Here is an 11,718-nt window from a genome sequence, read left to right as displayed (position 1 = left end):
CATGGCTAATTAATCGTGGGTTTGTTTTGCTAAATACTTGGTAAATTTAACGATAAAAATCTTAAATTCCATCATTAATATGTATTGATATGCAGCAATGAAATGGATTTGGTTTACATTTTTTATTTTTTATGATGAAGTTTGTGATAATAATTATTTTTTTAATCAGTACGACTATAAACAAAATACATTTTAATTATAATCCTTTTCATTTCTGATAATTATTTGCGTATTATTCAACAAGTCTTCCTCACAAATATTATCTCAGCATCATAACCCTTGGATAATGAAACGAGGACGACCCTTCACGCCCTTTGGAAATCGAAAGTCCACTGAGAGGTTTTACTATACAAATAATTATTTAAGGGTTTTAAATGTCAATAATCTCTCTCCCCCCGAAACAAGGAAGAATTTTACCAGGCAAGACATGGGCACTTCCCAAAATTTCCCTGCCTTAAACTATGTCTTTCCTTGATATTAGAAATTAAAGCAATCATTTGATTTTTAGCTAAATGATTTTGATGGAGTTCATCGAAGTTCGCTTTCTATACTGAGTAATCCTGCCTGATTAAGCACCTCCCTCCCTCGGTAAAAGAAAATGCAGGGCCCTTTCTAGTTCTGAAACCTTGCCAGAGGTGGTTGAGCTGCTACCATTGTCTGTGCTGTATGTTGTCCGCTCTCCATGCAATTTCTGTGACCACATGACAAAAAAGCTTTTCGGATGAACTTAATATAAAACTGCAAACAAGGGAAGAGAAAATCTTCACCTGCGGCAACTGCAGCGAAGAGGAAGGAGGATCAAGTACTTGATCCACTCTTTTTTTCAAACTTGTTTCTTGATTGGAATCCAGAGATTTGTCAGATGATTTATGCAATCTAGAGATCTCCCCCGCTCTTTTATAGGGGCTCCCAGTCCTCAATCCATTGAGCATCTTGGTCGGCAAAAGAGCATCCCTCAGTTTACTGGTAACTTGAAACAGAGCATTCTGTACATTTTTGGACTCACCTGTAATCTGCAAAAAATATAACAGTTTGGAAATAAATCTTCTATAGAAGCACCAATTATCACACTCCATTACAATGTATAAACATTCCAGTATCTATCTATAGTTCTATACCAGATATCATCCTGGATGATCAAGAAAAATCCTCTACTTTGAAAGCATCAGGCAATATCAAAGAACAAAAGGCAACCAATAAGTGACAGAACTCTTGGTAAATTTAAAATATTGCATATCTTCACAACAAACAGCAAAGACATCAAAATTTTATATAATAAGATAAATGAAAAAAAAAAAAACATACAAATACGACCGATGTGCAGAGAATTGGCAGAGCTTTGAAAATGTTACAAGAGGTGAAATTTGCTAACCAAACTAGATGATGACAACAACAGGCGATGAAGTGTTGATTGTTCTTGGAGGGAGAGGAGCACATAACTGTTTATAAGCACAAATCACAGCAGCACCAAAAATCACATTAACCAACAAAATATTAGGCTAAATGACATAATTCAACCCAGTTTATGTTGTCTACTATAATCCTCTTTATTTCACAATAACTTGAAAACAGATAACAAAAATTAAGACGATCAGAAATGCACCTGCAATACTACATCATTCTTTGACGCGCAATAGCAGAATTGGTCTCCTTGCAATATCTGTATATCAGCACCGGTTGTTTCTATCATTTCTGAATCTATCCTACCTCCTCTTTCAATCAAACAAGAGACCCCATTTGATGGCAGCAGGAGGGTTGCTGTCACGGTAATTTCCTCAATCAAGCCCAAGGAACGAGCTCTTTCAATGTCATGCTCAATAGATCTAGCAAAGACAAGAAGAAGAGCATTCTGTGCAGGAGAGTGGGATGATTCAAGGTTCTCCAATGCAGAAACAGTAACTAGACGGTAGTTGGAGTTGGTTATAGGAGGAGCAAGGATGATAGAAGCCCCAGTTTGATTTTGCAGAGCTCTGACTACAGACCCTCCCTCGCCTATGATGCTCCCAGCTGCACCATGGGAGCAGATTATCCTAAATTGAACTTGTAATTGTTCGTTAGGTTTCTTATGGTCTCTATCAGTTGCAATATTTTCAGAATATGTGGGTAGCAGGGAACACAAATGAGGGAAGAATTCTGCATGTGGATCACCAGAGGAACCACTTCTTCTTCTCCTAACAGCTTCAAGGCTTAAATCCACTTCATCCTTCTCATATGGACGACAATCTTGAAGGCAGCTAGTTACAGCAATCACAGCTTTCTTTACAGCCACAGTGCTACTCCCTGTAATCTTTTTTTTTTTTTGGTTTCATACACCAATTTTTTCAAATTTCATTTCAGATGATATAAAAGACTTTATTTTACTTAAACTATGATTTAAGACATTATTAAATATATCAAAATTTGTATTACTTTCTGCTACAAAAACATAAAATCTATCATGAATTATTATACGAGAAATATGTAGCTAAAAAAGGAAGAAAAAAACCTGAATTAATTGATCTTCCTTTAACGCGCAAAGTGGGGCCGGGAGAATCCAGATATGGGCCCCACTAGCTCTCTTCATTCTCTTGATATTCCTGCCTTCTCTACCCACAACGGCACCAATCTGCGACGTATTGGCCAAAAGTCCACAATACCCCTCGCAATCACCGCCATCTTTCACCGCATCCAACTCCCACATCCTCTCCAAAACCCTAACCACCGCTTCCTGCGCTGCAGACACTTCCACCGTCTCATCTTCACCCACCTCGATTTTCCTCTCTGGGGATGCGGACCCCACCACGACGATCGCCCGGTGCTCCGACCCCTTCACGGCCTCCTCGCAGTGAACAAGGCAACCGGTTTCAAGCCGGATTTGGGATATTACGGATCCGGAGTGGCCGATGAGAGCACCGATTTTCGAAGCATGGCAGACTACTCGGAATGCAACCTGACACGGTTGGAGCTCGATCAACGGCTGTCGTGGAGGGCGCTTGTGACGATGATGCTTCTGGTGGTGCTGCATTGAGTGGAGAAATGGAAAAGGAGGGAATTTTTTAGACTTGTACCAACTATTTTTACCTTTCCTTCCACTGGAAAAGATGAAGAAGACACTAAAACGATAGAAGAGGGTGGGGAAAAAAAATGGAATGAGGGTGAGCGTGTGAGTGTGAGTAGGCGTGAATAAAAGATTTATGGGCACCCCAACGCGACGAGTGAGTGAACCGGGCCTAGGAGACGACCCGGGTAATCAGGTTTATTATCAGGTCATTGGTCCTATATATATATCCAGTTAAAAAATATTTTGAATACAAAAAAATATATAGGCATTACAAAAGAATTTTAACAATAAATTCAAAACATGTTACATACACCATAGAGATAATATAATGTTTAAGAATGTGGTGGAAATTATATTTTATAAAAAATTTAATTTTTATTTGTTAAAAATTAATTGTTTTTGTGTGTTTTGAATCGTTTTAATGTGTTAATTTTAAAAAAATAAAAAAATATTATTTTATATATTTTAATATAAAAAACACTTTAAAAAATAATTACAATTACACTTATCATGAAATAAAACTTAGATTCAAGAGATCTTTATTTTTTAACGGTAATTATATTATCAGTTTTAAGTCCTGTAAAGCAAAATGGTAGGGTTAAATATATTTTATTAATGTAACAATATGTAATAAATTAAAATGCCGTTGAAATTTGAAATTTTTGGGAATGAACCATTGGCTGCATCTGTATATGCACTTGTCTGAGAATCTGTAGCTTCATCATAGATTGAAACCCAGTTATCAACTTATCTTAACATTGTTACAGAAATGAGATGTTGTGTTTTTTTTATTTAAAAATAATATTTTTAATTTTTTTTATATATTATTTTGATGTGCTAATATAAAAAATAATTTTAAAAAATAAATATATTATGTTAATATATTTTTAATTAAAAAATACTTTAAAATATAATGATAATCCTTTAAAAAAAAAAAAAAAACAGCAGAATGCTGCTGCTGGGGAGAACCTTAGAGGAGGTACATGAGGTGGCATTCGTACCATCACCTTATTTGAGTGATAAGAAAACAAGAAACTTGCTCGATCCATGAAGGTTTATACTTTATACCAATTATTATAGCATGATAGTTTGATGAAATAAATGCATGATTGATTGAGGAACTAATAAATGGAGTAAATTGATATGGCCATTTCGCAGACAGGACATATATACATGCACATGCAAAGATCATTTGCAAGGGCAGAAGCAAGAAGGACATCGTGTGTCTTTGTCTACATTTTTAGTCTTCATTTGTCGAGGCAGTTAAATAAGCTTACAAGTGGCTTTTTCTCCCTATTTCCAGTGTTTCCTAATCTTTTTATTGTTTCATATCAGTTGTTTTGCTATATATATATATATATGGAAAAGGCGAGTTCAATAAGATGTGAGAAATAAAAACATCACAAAGCTTTCCGACCATACATGAACCGAACACTAGCTCCCTGTGTAAGATAAAAGAATAAAGAGAGAAAGATGTGTGGAAGAAGAATTATATCATGCTCTTATATATATTACAATCCCTGATTTAAAAATCCTATCATTAAGAATGCAATGAATGCTAAGATATATACTTAATTCTTAGAATATCTGTTGCATATATAATCACAATTATCTTCAGTATCAGTAATCTCTTGTGCAGATATGATCAGAGATCATGATTATCTTCGATATCAGTAATCCCTGATCATGATCTTTTCAGTATCAGAGATCACTGATCATGATTATCTTTAGTATTAGTAATAATCTCTTGTGTAGATATGATCAAAGATCACGCTTATCTTCAGTATTAGTGATCCCTGATCATGATAGTAATCCCTGATCATGTTTATCTTCAGTATCAGTATTATCTTCAGTAGATTTGATAATATCTTCAACACACCCCTGCAATCTGAGCGAGAGGTTACGAATGTTGAGATTGGAGCACAAAAGATTGAACCATGCAACAGAGAGTGGTTTTGTAAGGAGATTGGCTAGCTAATCACGACTAGACAAAAAATTGACAGACATTTTTTTTTTTTAAAAAAAAAGATCTCTAACGAAGTGAAAATCAATCTCGATGTGTTTTGTGTGTGCATGAAACACTGGATTGGAGGATAGATACATGGCACTAATATTATCACACCAAAGAGTGGGACTTTGAGATAGGTGTAAACCAAGTTCTGCAGCTAAAAATTATAACCATTGGAGTTCAGTTGCAATGCCAACGAGAGCCTTGTATTCAGCCTTGGTACTGCTATGAGCAACTGTAGCATGTTGTTTGTTATGCCAGGAAATTAAATTTGAGCCAAGAAGCACATAGTAGGCACCAACAAATCGACAATCATATGTATCCCCTGCCCAATCTGCATTAGAGAAGGCCTGAAATTTAAAGGAGTTACTGCAAGACAATAGTAAATAGTAGGAGATGGAGGGTTTGAGATATTGTCAGATTCTCTTTACACATATCCAGTGGGACTGTTTCGGTTGATGCATAAATTTGCTAACGCGATGAACAGCGAAAGCAATATTAGGCCGAGTGAATGAGAGATAATGAAGGCCACCAACAATGCTTCTGTACAGGGTAGGATCATCAAATTATGCAGTTTCAGTTGTTGTCAATGCCACAGTAGTGGACATTTGAGTAGAACGCGGCTTAGCACCATCCATTTTGGATTATGTAAGAAGATCAGCAATGTATATGCGTTAAGTGAGATAGAGTCTTGTAGCATCACGTATAGCTTTAATGCCTAAGAAAAAACTGAGAGGGCCAAGATCAGTGATAGCAAATTCCTTATGCAACCGCTAAATGATATATGTGATAATGACAACATTAGAACCAATAATGATAATGTCATCAACATGAATGAGGATGTATAATTGTATATGATGCTAGAGGTGTCAGTATGCATAAAGAATGATAAGTCTGCCTTGTTGCCAACAAAGCTGAATTATATCAACACGGCAGCAAAGCAGGAAAACCACTAGCGAGGCACCTATTTAAGGCCATATAAGGAGCGTTTGAGCTTACAGAGATGATCAGGAAACTAAGGATGTTTGAAGCCAGGAGGTTGATCCATATAAATTACTGCTATCAAATTACCGTGAAGAAATGCATTTCGGACATCCAGCTGACGAACTGTCCAATTGTTACAGACTGCAATGGACAGAACAAGCCGGAAAGTTGTAGATTTTAAAACTGGATTGCAAGTTTCATGAAAATCCACCCCAACCTGTTGATGATAACCTTTAGCAACCAGCTAGGCCTTGTATATTTCAATGGAGCCATCAGCTTTCCTTTTAATCTTGAAAATCCAATGATAGCCAATGACATTAAGATGGCGTGATAAAGGGACCGGTTCCCAGGTTTGCTTGCAGAGCAAGGCATCAAATTCAAAATTCATTGCAGATCGCCAGTGACAAGATTTAAAGGCTTCAATAAATGAGCTAGGTTCTTTGCAGGAGGGAGAGGCAAAAACATGTAGTGCTTAGGGAAGAGGATATAAGGTGTGTCCATCAGGGGTTCTTTTTGGTTTGGAAATGTGATTTTTGGATCTTGTAACCATCGGGTGAGTATTTGAAATAGCTAAGATTATGACTGTGGGATTTGGAACTGGTATGGGAAGGGAAGCAGGGGTAGTATTTGCTGATGATTGAGGTGTCGGCTCTGGAGTTGAAGAAGATGCTGGCAGATGGGAGTCAATGTATGGCGATGGTGAAGTTGTACATGTACTTGCAGGTGTTAGTGACAATGAAGAAATAGTCTTTGAAAATGAAACTATTGTGAAGGTTGTGTCTAGACAAATAAAAGATTGGTGATCAGAACTTTTATATGGAAAATGGTTTTCATTAAAAACGACATGACAGGATACATAAACTTTACATGTTGCAAGATCAAGACATTTATATCCATGATGGTCCAAGCTATAACCAATAAAAATACAGTTTTTAGATTTGAAATTGATTTTGTGTTTGTTATATGGTCGAAGATAAGGCCAGTATGCACAACCAAAAACTTTAAAGAAATGATAGTCAGGAGTATAACGATAAAAAAATTTGTATGGAGATTTTTTATTGAGAATAGGAGTAGGGAGATGATTGATAATATAAGTGGTCGTAAGAAAAGCATCTTTCCAAAATTATTGTGGAAGTTTAGAATGTGAAAGTAATGAAAGACCGACTTCAACAATTTGTTTATAATGATGATCAACTGCACCCATTTGTTGATGAGTGTATGGAGATGCTCTATGATGATGAATGCCATTTGAGTTAAAAGTGTAGACATGCGGCGATATTCGCCTTCCTAATCATATTAAATATTTTTTATGAAACGATTAAATTATCGTTCAACAGAAGTTTTCAAGAGCAGAAAGACTTTCTCAACATCATATTTGAGTTTAAGAGGAAACAACCATATGAATTTAGTGCAATCATCTAAAAAACATAAATAATATTGAGCACCACTGTTTGACAAGATAAGTGTTGGTCCCCAAACATCAGTATGCATTATGTCTAAAGGATTAATAGTTTTATGATTGTTGGTTTTGAAAGACAATTGATTGCTTCTAACTAGTTGATAATCTGAACAAACTGGAACTCTTTTATTTGCAACAAGTAACGTAAATGCAGAAATAGTTTTTTAAAGAACTGGAAAGGATGCATGACCAAGCTTGTTGTGCCATATTTGGTAAGAAGCCCGTACAACAATGAGTGCATGAGGAGGGAGTGTGTCTGATAGGCTGGAGAATGAATACAGACCATTTTTAAAGGTTCCACGATAAAGGATTTTCCCTAAGTAGTATCTTAATGAGAAAAAAATAATCATGAAATTCAAAATACACAAGACTATCACTGCAAAATTATTGAACAGAAATTAGATTTTTTTGAATTTCAGGCATAAGAAATAATTGTTTGAGCACAAACAGTGTTTTTTAGGGAGTTAAAATAGAAGAACCAGTTTGAGAAATTTGCAAACATGCACCATTGCCAACAAGGACTTATTCCGAACCAGTATAGTCTTCACTCCATAGATACAAGTTGGCCATGTTATTGGTGAGATGGTGTATAGCACCTGTATTAGGATGTCAATTGGTTACAGAAACAACACTTGTTGCAGCCATCAAACCATGCAGATTGTTGTATTTGGTAGTGTTGTCACGATAAGTAACGTCAAACTGATAATAGCATTTTTTTTATAGAATGACCAGGTTTATCGTAGACCTGACATATCATAGTATCTCTATGAAATGTGTTCCTACCATTGGAGCCATTATAGAAGGAGACTTCTCTATAATTCCAGCCTTTGCCTCTGTATGGAGTTCTTCCTCTGTAAGAAGAAAAAGGGGGCTGACGAGTAGCAACGTGAACACTGGGTTGGACAATGGGTGAATTATTGTGTAGCATACGTGACTCTGTTGTGAGTAAGAGAGCATATACTTTCTCTAAAGTGACAGGATCTGTGCAGGCTGTGATGGTAGTAATGTAAGAGTCATAAGCATTGCCAAGACCCGATAGTAGATAGGAGATGATTTCATCACAGTGAAGAGCATGATCGACGACAACAAGCTCATTTGTCATGCGCTTGATTTGCATAAAAAAAATAATGTGCTGATTGTGCACCTTTACGAGTGTTAACGAGTTCGGTGCGGAGTTGAATAACTTGAGCACGTGATTGAGAGGAGAAGGATTTGGCTAAAGCACACCAAATTGCAGCAGAGGTGGTATGAGAAACCACTTGAATAAAGATGTTTTCTGAAACTGTAGAGAAGAGAATAACAATCATAATGGCATCTTGTCACTGCCAATGTTCATAAAAAGGGTTAAAGGTGACAGAGGAGGTTTCAACCATGGAAACTTCTTTAGGTGGGATGGGAATGGTTCCATCAAGGTATCAAAAGAGACCTTGGCCATGGAAAAAAAATGGATTAATTGAGCTTTCCAGACATGATAGTTGTCTTTTGAGAGTTTTGTAACATTTATGGCTAAAAAGAGAAACAATTGGAGGATTGCCATTAATAGCAGCTGTCGCGGGGGGCGCGAGCCAGCGCGATGTCGTTTGGCGACAATAAAGGCATTTTTCATGCCTCATATGTTAGAGGTTATGTGTTGGAAAGGGTTACTTAATTTAATCATAAAATTATGATTAAAGCTCAGGAGTCGCTACCTAGTATTATGGTCACTAGAAACCTATGGTCTGTGAGAGTCTAAGTAAGGGATTGATTATGCAAGGGGAAGACGCATCACCCCCAGTACACCCTACCTAAGGTAAGCTGCATTGTTGTTTGATTGTTTTTTTTTTCTATGTCGGGTTTCTATTCGTTGGTCTTTTCTAAGGCTCAAGGCAGATTTCTCTTCATGAGAGAGTCTCTACCTTATCGGGTCAAATCCTAACCGTTCTAAAGTCTGAATTTTAGCATCATATTTATTTACACCTTGTATTTTTAATACCTGAGGATGTACCTTATCGTGTAATTTTACACCCCATAGATATTAAAGTCTACATCTGAACCCTAAAAAAAAGATTGGAAAAAGGTTTTTGATATTTTGGTCAAACCCTAGTGGATGATCATAAACTGGTTATGATATCCATTTTTTGGATTTTCAAAACATGAGAAAGATACAATCTTTTAATGAAAATATGCTTGGAAAATTTTTAGGATATGACCATATGCATGAAAACAAAATATTATTTGTTTTTAAAAAGAGAAATTGATTTAAAAGTTTTTGAGACTTTTTTTAAAAAAATGTTTTGATTTTTTTTTTGAAATATTTTGGAGAAAACCAGGTATTTTAATACCAGATTTGTATTTTACAGTGTAAATATACAACCCGATAATATGCAAAATGGGTAAAAAAATATGCGAGAAAATCACAAATTTTTTAAAATGATTTTTGAAAATTTTTGGAGTTTTTTTTTTTTTAAATAATATTATAATATAATATATATGATATAATATTAAATATGTGGGTCGGGCCGGCCCAGCTCAGCCTAGAAAAAGGATGGGCTGATCTCGACCCACTATAATGTTTCTTCTTCTTTTTTTGGAGTGGGTCGGACTCGGCCTAAACATTTGGGATGGGCCAACACTAGCCCAGCCCAGACATTTAGGATGGGCCAACACTGGCCTGGCCCAAATCCCATGCTAATTATTTTCAGAAACGTGAACAGTTACTGTTCACGTTATGCATGCAACCAAATGGTTGCAGAAGTTGTAGACGGGCGGAAGAGAAGACTACCGAGAGCGGTGATCAAGAGGTTAAACTAATGGTTTTTGTGGTGTCGCTGGGAGGAACGATGGCCGGAGTCAATCACGAGAGAAGGAAGAAATATTCTGCAGAGGTGAGAAATGAGGAAATGGTGGGAGTTTGAGGCATGGGGGGTGGCCAGCTTGTGGTTGGGCTGGATACCTATAATGGAGCTAGTGGTGGCTCTGGTTGATGGTTGTAACTGCTGTGAGAGAGAGAGAGAGAGAGAGAAGCTGCAGAAATAGGGGCAGTGAGGGCTGGGTTTTTGCTGACTTTGGACCCGAATTTCTCCTCCCTCAAGCCATCACATCCGCCTTTATTTATAAGCGGATAAAGAGGGCAATCTTGTCTACACTGGAGAAAAATTGCAGCCCTTGATTCAGTTGGTAAGGATCTTAACTGCTAGCTCAAAGTAGGCATCTTGAGTTGTCAAATCTGCAGGAAAAGGCTAAATGAGTTGACCTATTTAGGTCGACACCAGCACCGATGGGTTGTCATTTAGCCTGAACGGGCTATATAGGGTTGTAGAGAAGTTATAGAGGATCATTTATGTGCAAGATTTGTCAATTTTTATGGATGGGGGATGCATTAAATGCACCTACAAAGTAGCTTCCCTGAGTTGTCGTTTCAGAGATTTAAGGAAGAAGATGAACAATACCAAAATTCTGATTTTGGCCAGAATTCATTTCAGTCCTCCCTATTTAAATTTGATTTAATTGTACCCATCATTGACCATTAAACTTTTAATTTCTTTAATTTTACCCCTGGTTTTTGTTGTCAATTAAACCCTTATAGTTTGGCACCTTTTGTAGATTGATCTTTGGCTGCGAATTTTGTCAATTTAACCTCTAATTAACTCCAAAACTTCAATTTTCTTGTGATTTTGCCATTAATTTCAATTAATTAACCTGGTAAAAATTAAATTTGATCTCTTAAAATTTCAATCTTCTCAATTAAGCTTAAATTAGGCTCCCAAACTTAATGTTTTATCAATTAAGCCTCAAATAAAATTAATTTGACCCATTTAAAGTATAATTAAGTCCCTGCACTTAATTAAATCCTTTAATTGGACCCAAATTAATTCTTACACATAATTAAAATTTAATTTGGCTCATGATTAAATCAATTGGCCTATTAAAAATTTAATTATATCATTGAACTTAATTTTTATGCAAATTTATCAAATAATCATTTAATTTAACCTTGAATTTGTATTTTCTCTCTAATTTGGGGCATAATCGGATACAATTATGCCTTAAAATTTCCTCCAAAATTGTAGCTTCATTTCTCGGTTTGCTTTCTCCACATTGTCAGCTTTTATTATTATTATTTTATTTTTTATTTTGAAAAAATATATATTTTTTGAGGAATAACCCAGAATTGGGTTATGACAGCAGCATCTGAGGTGTTTAGTGAAAAAGAAACCATTTGTGTGACGTGAGTCAATGGCTCTGATA

At 36.1% G+C, this 11,718-nt stretch overlaps 1 protein-coding gene across 4 annotated transcripts; it reads right to left on the bottom strand.

Annotated features, from left to right (window-relative positions):
* Nucleotides 1–313: 313 nt before the first annotated feature.
* Nucleotides 314–3,216, bottom strand: LOC118063153 (KH domain-containing protein HEN4). 4 transcript variants are annotated; one of them, XM_035077095.2, is made up of 5 exons: nucleotides 2,486–3,216; nucleotides 1,604–2,287; nucleotides 1,373–1,439; nucleotides 1,119–1,151; nucleotides 888–1,013 (listed from the first exon to the last, which is right to left on the bottom strand). In XM_035077095.2, exons 1-3 carry the CDS (start codon nucleotides 3,002–3,004, stop codon nucleotides 1,377–1,379), a joined length of 1,266 nt encoding a protein of 421 aa, XP_034932986.1. In that variant the 5' UTR covers nucleotides 3,005–3,216; the 3' UTR covers nucleotides 888–1,013; nucleotides 1,119–1,151; nucleotides 1,373–1,376. The 4 variants fall into 4 exon arrangements, 3 of the variants coding, with proteins under 3 accessions (XP_034932983.1, XP_034932984.1, XP_034932986.1); XM_035077092.2 differs by lacking the exons at nucleotides 1,119–1,151; nucleotides 1,373–1,439 and adding an exon at nucleotides 314–691 and having other exon boundaries at nucleotides 768–1,013; nucleotides 2,486–3,210; XM_035077093.2 differs by lacking the exon at nucleotides 1,119–1,151 and having other exon boundaries at nucleotides 878–1,013.
* Between the last annotated feature and the right edge of the window lie 8,502 nt (nucleotides 3,217–11,718).

This window comes from Populus alba, chromosome 7, assembly GCF_005239225.2.
Source record: "Populus alba chromosome 7, ASM523922v2, whole genome shotgun sequence".
Lineage (NCBI taxonomy): Eukaryota > Viridiplantae > Streptophyta > Magnoliopsida > Malpighiales > Salicaceae > Populus > Populus alba.
Note: the sequence above shows the minus strand (reverse complement) of the source record. Positions and strands in the feature narration are given on the sequence as shown.

What these genes read in the sequence shown, in the direction of transcription:
- LOC118063153 (XM_035077092.2), bottom strand. Translation starts at nt 3,004, where the DNA reads ATGCAGCACCACCAGAAGCATCATCGTCACAAGCGCCCTCCACGACAG. An exon ending in AGGAAGATCAATTAATTCAG is followed by an intron (nt 2,288 to 2,485) that starts GTTTTTTTCTTC and finishes AAAAAAAAAAAG; the next exon opens with ATTACAGGGAGTAGCACTGT. An exon ending in CTTCGCTGCAGTTGCCGCAG is followed by an intron (nt 692 to 767) that starts GTGAAGATTTTC and finishes ATGTGGTCACAG; the next exon opens with AAATTGCATGGAGAGCGGAC.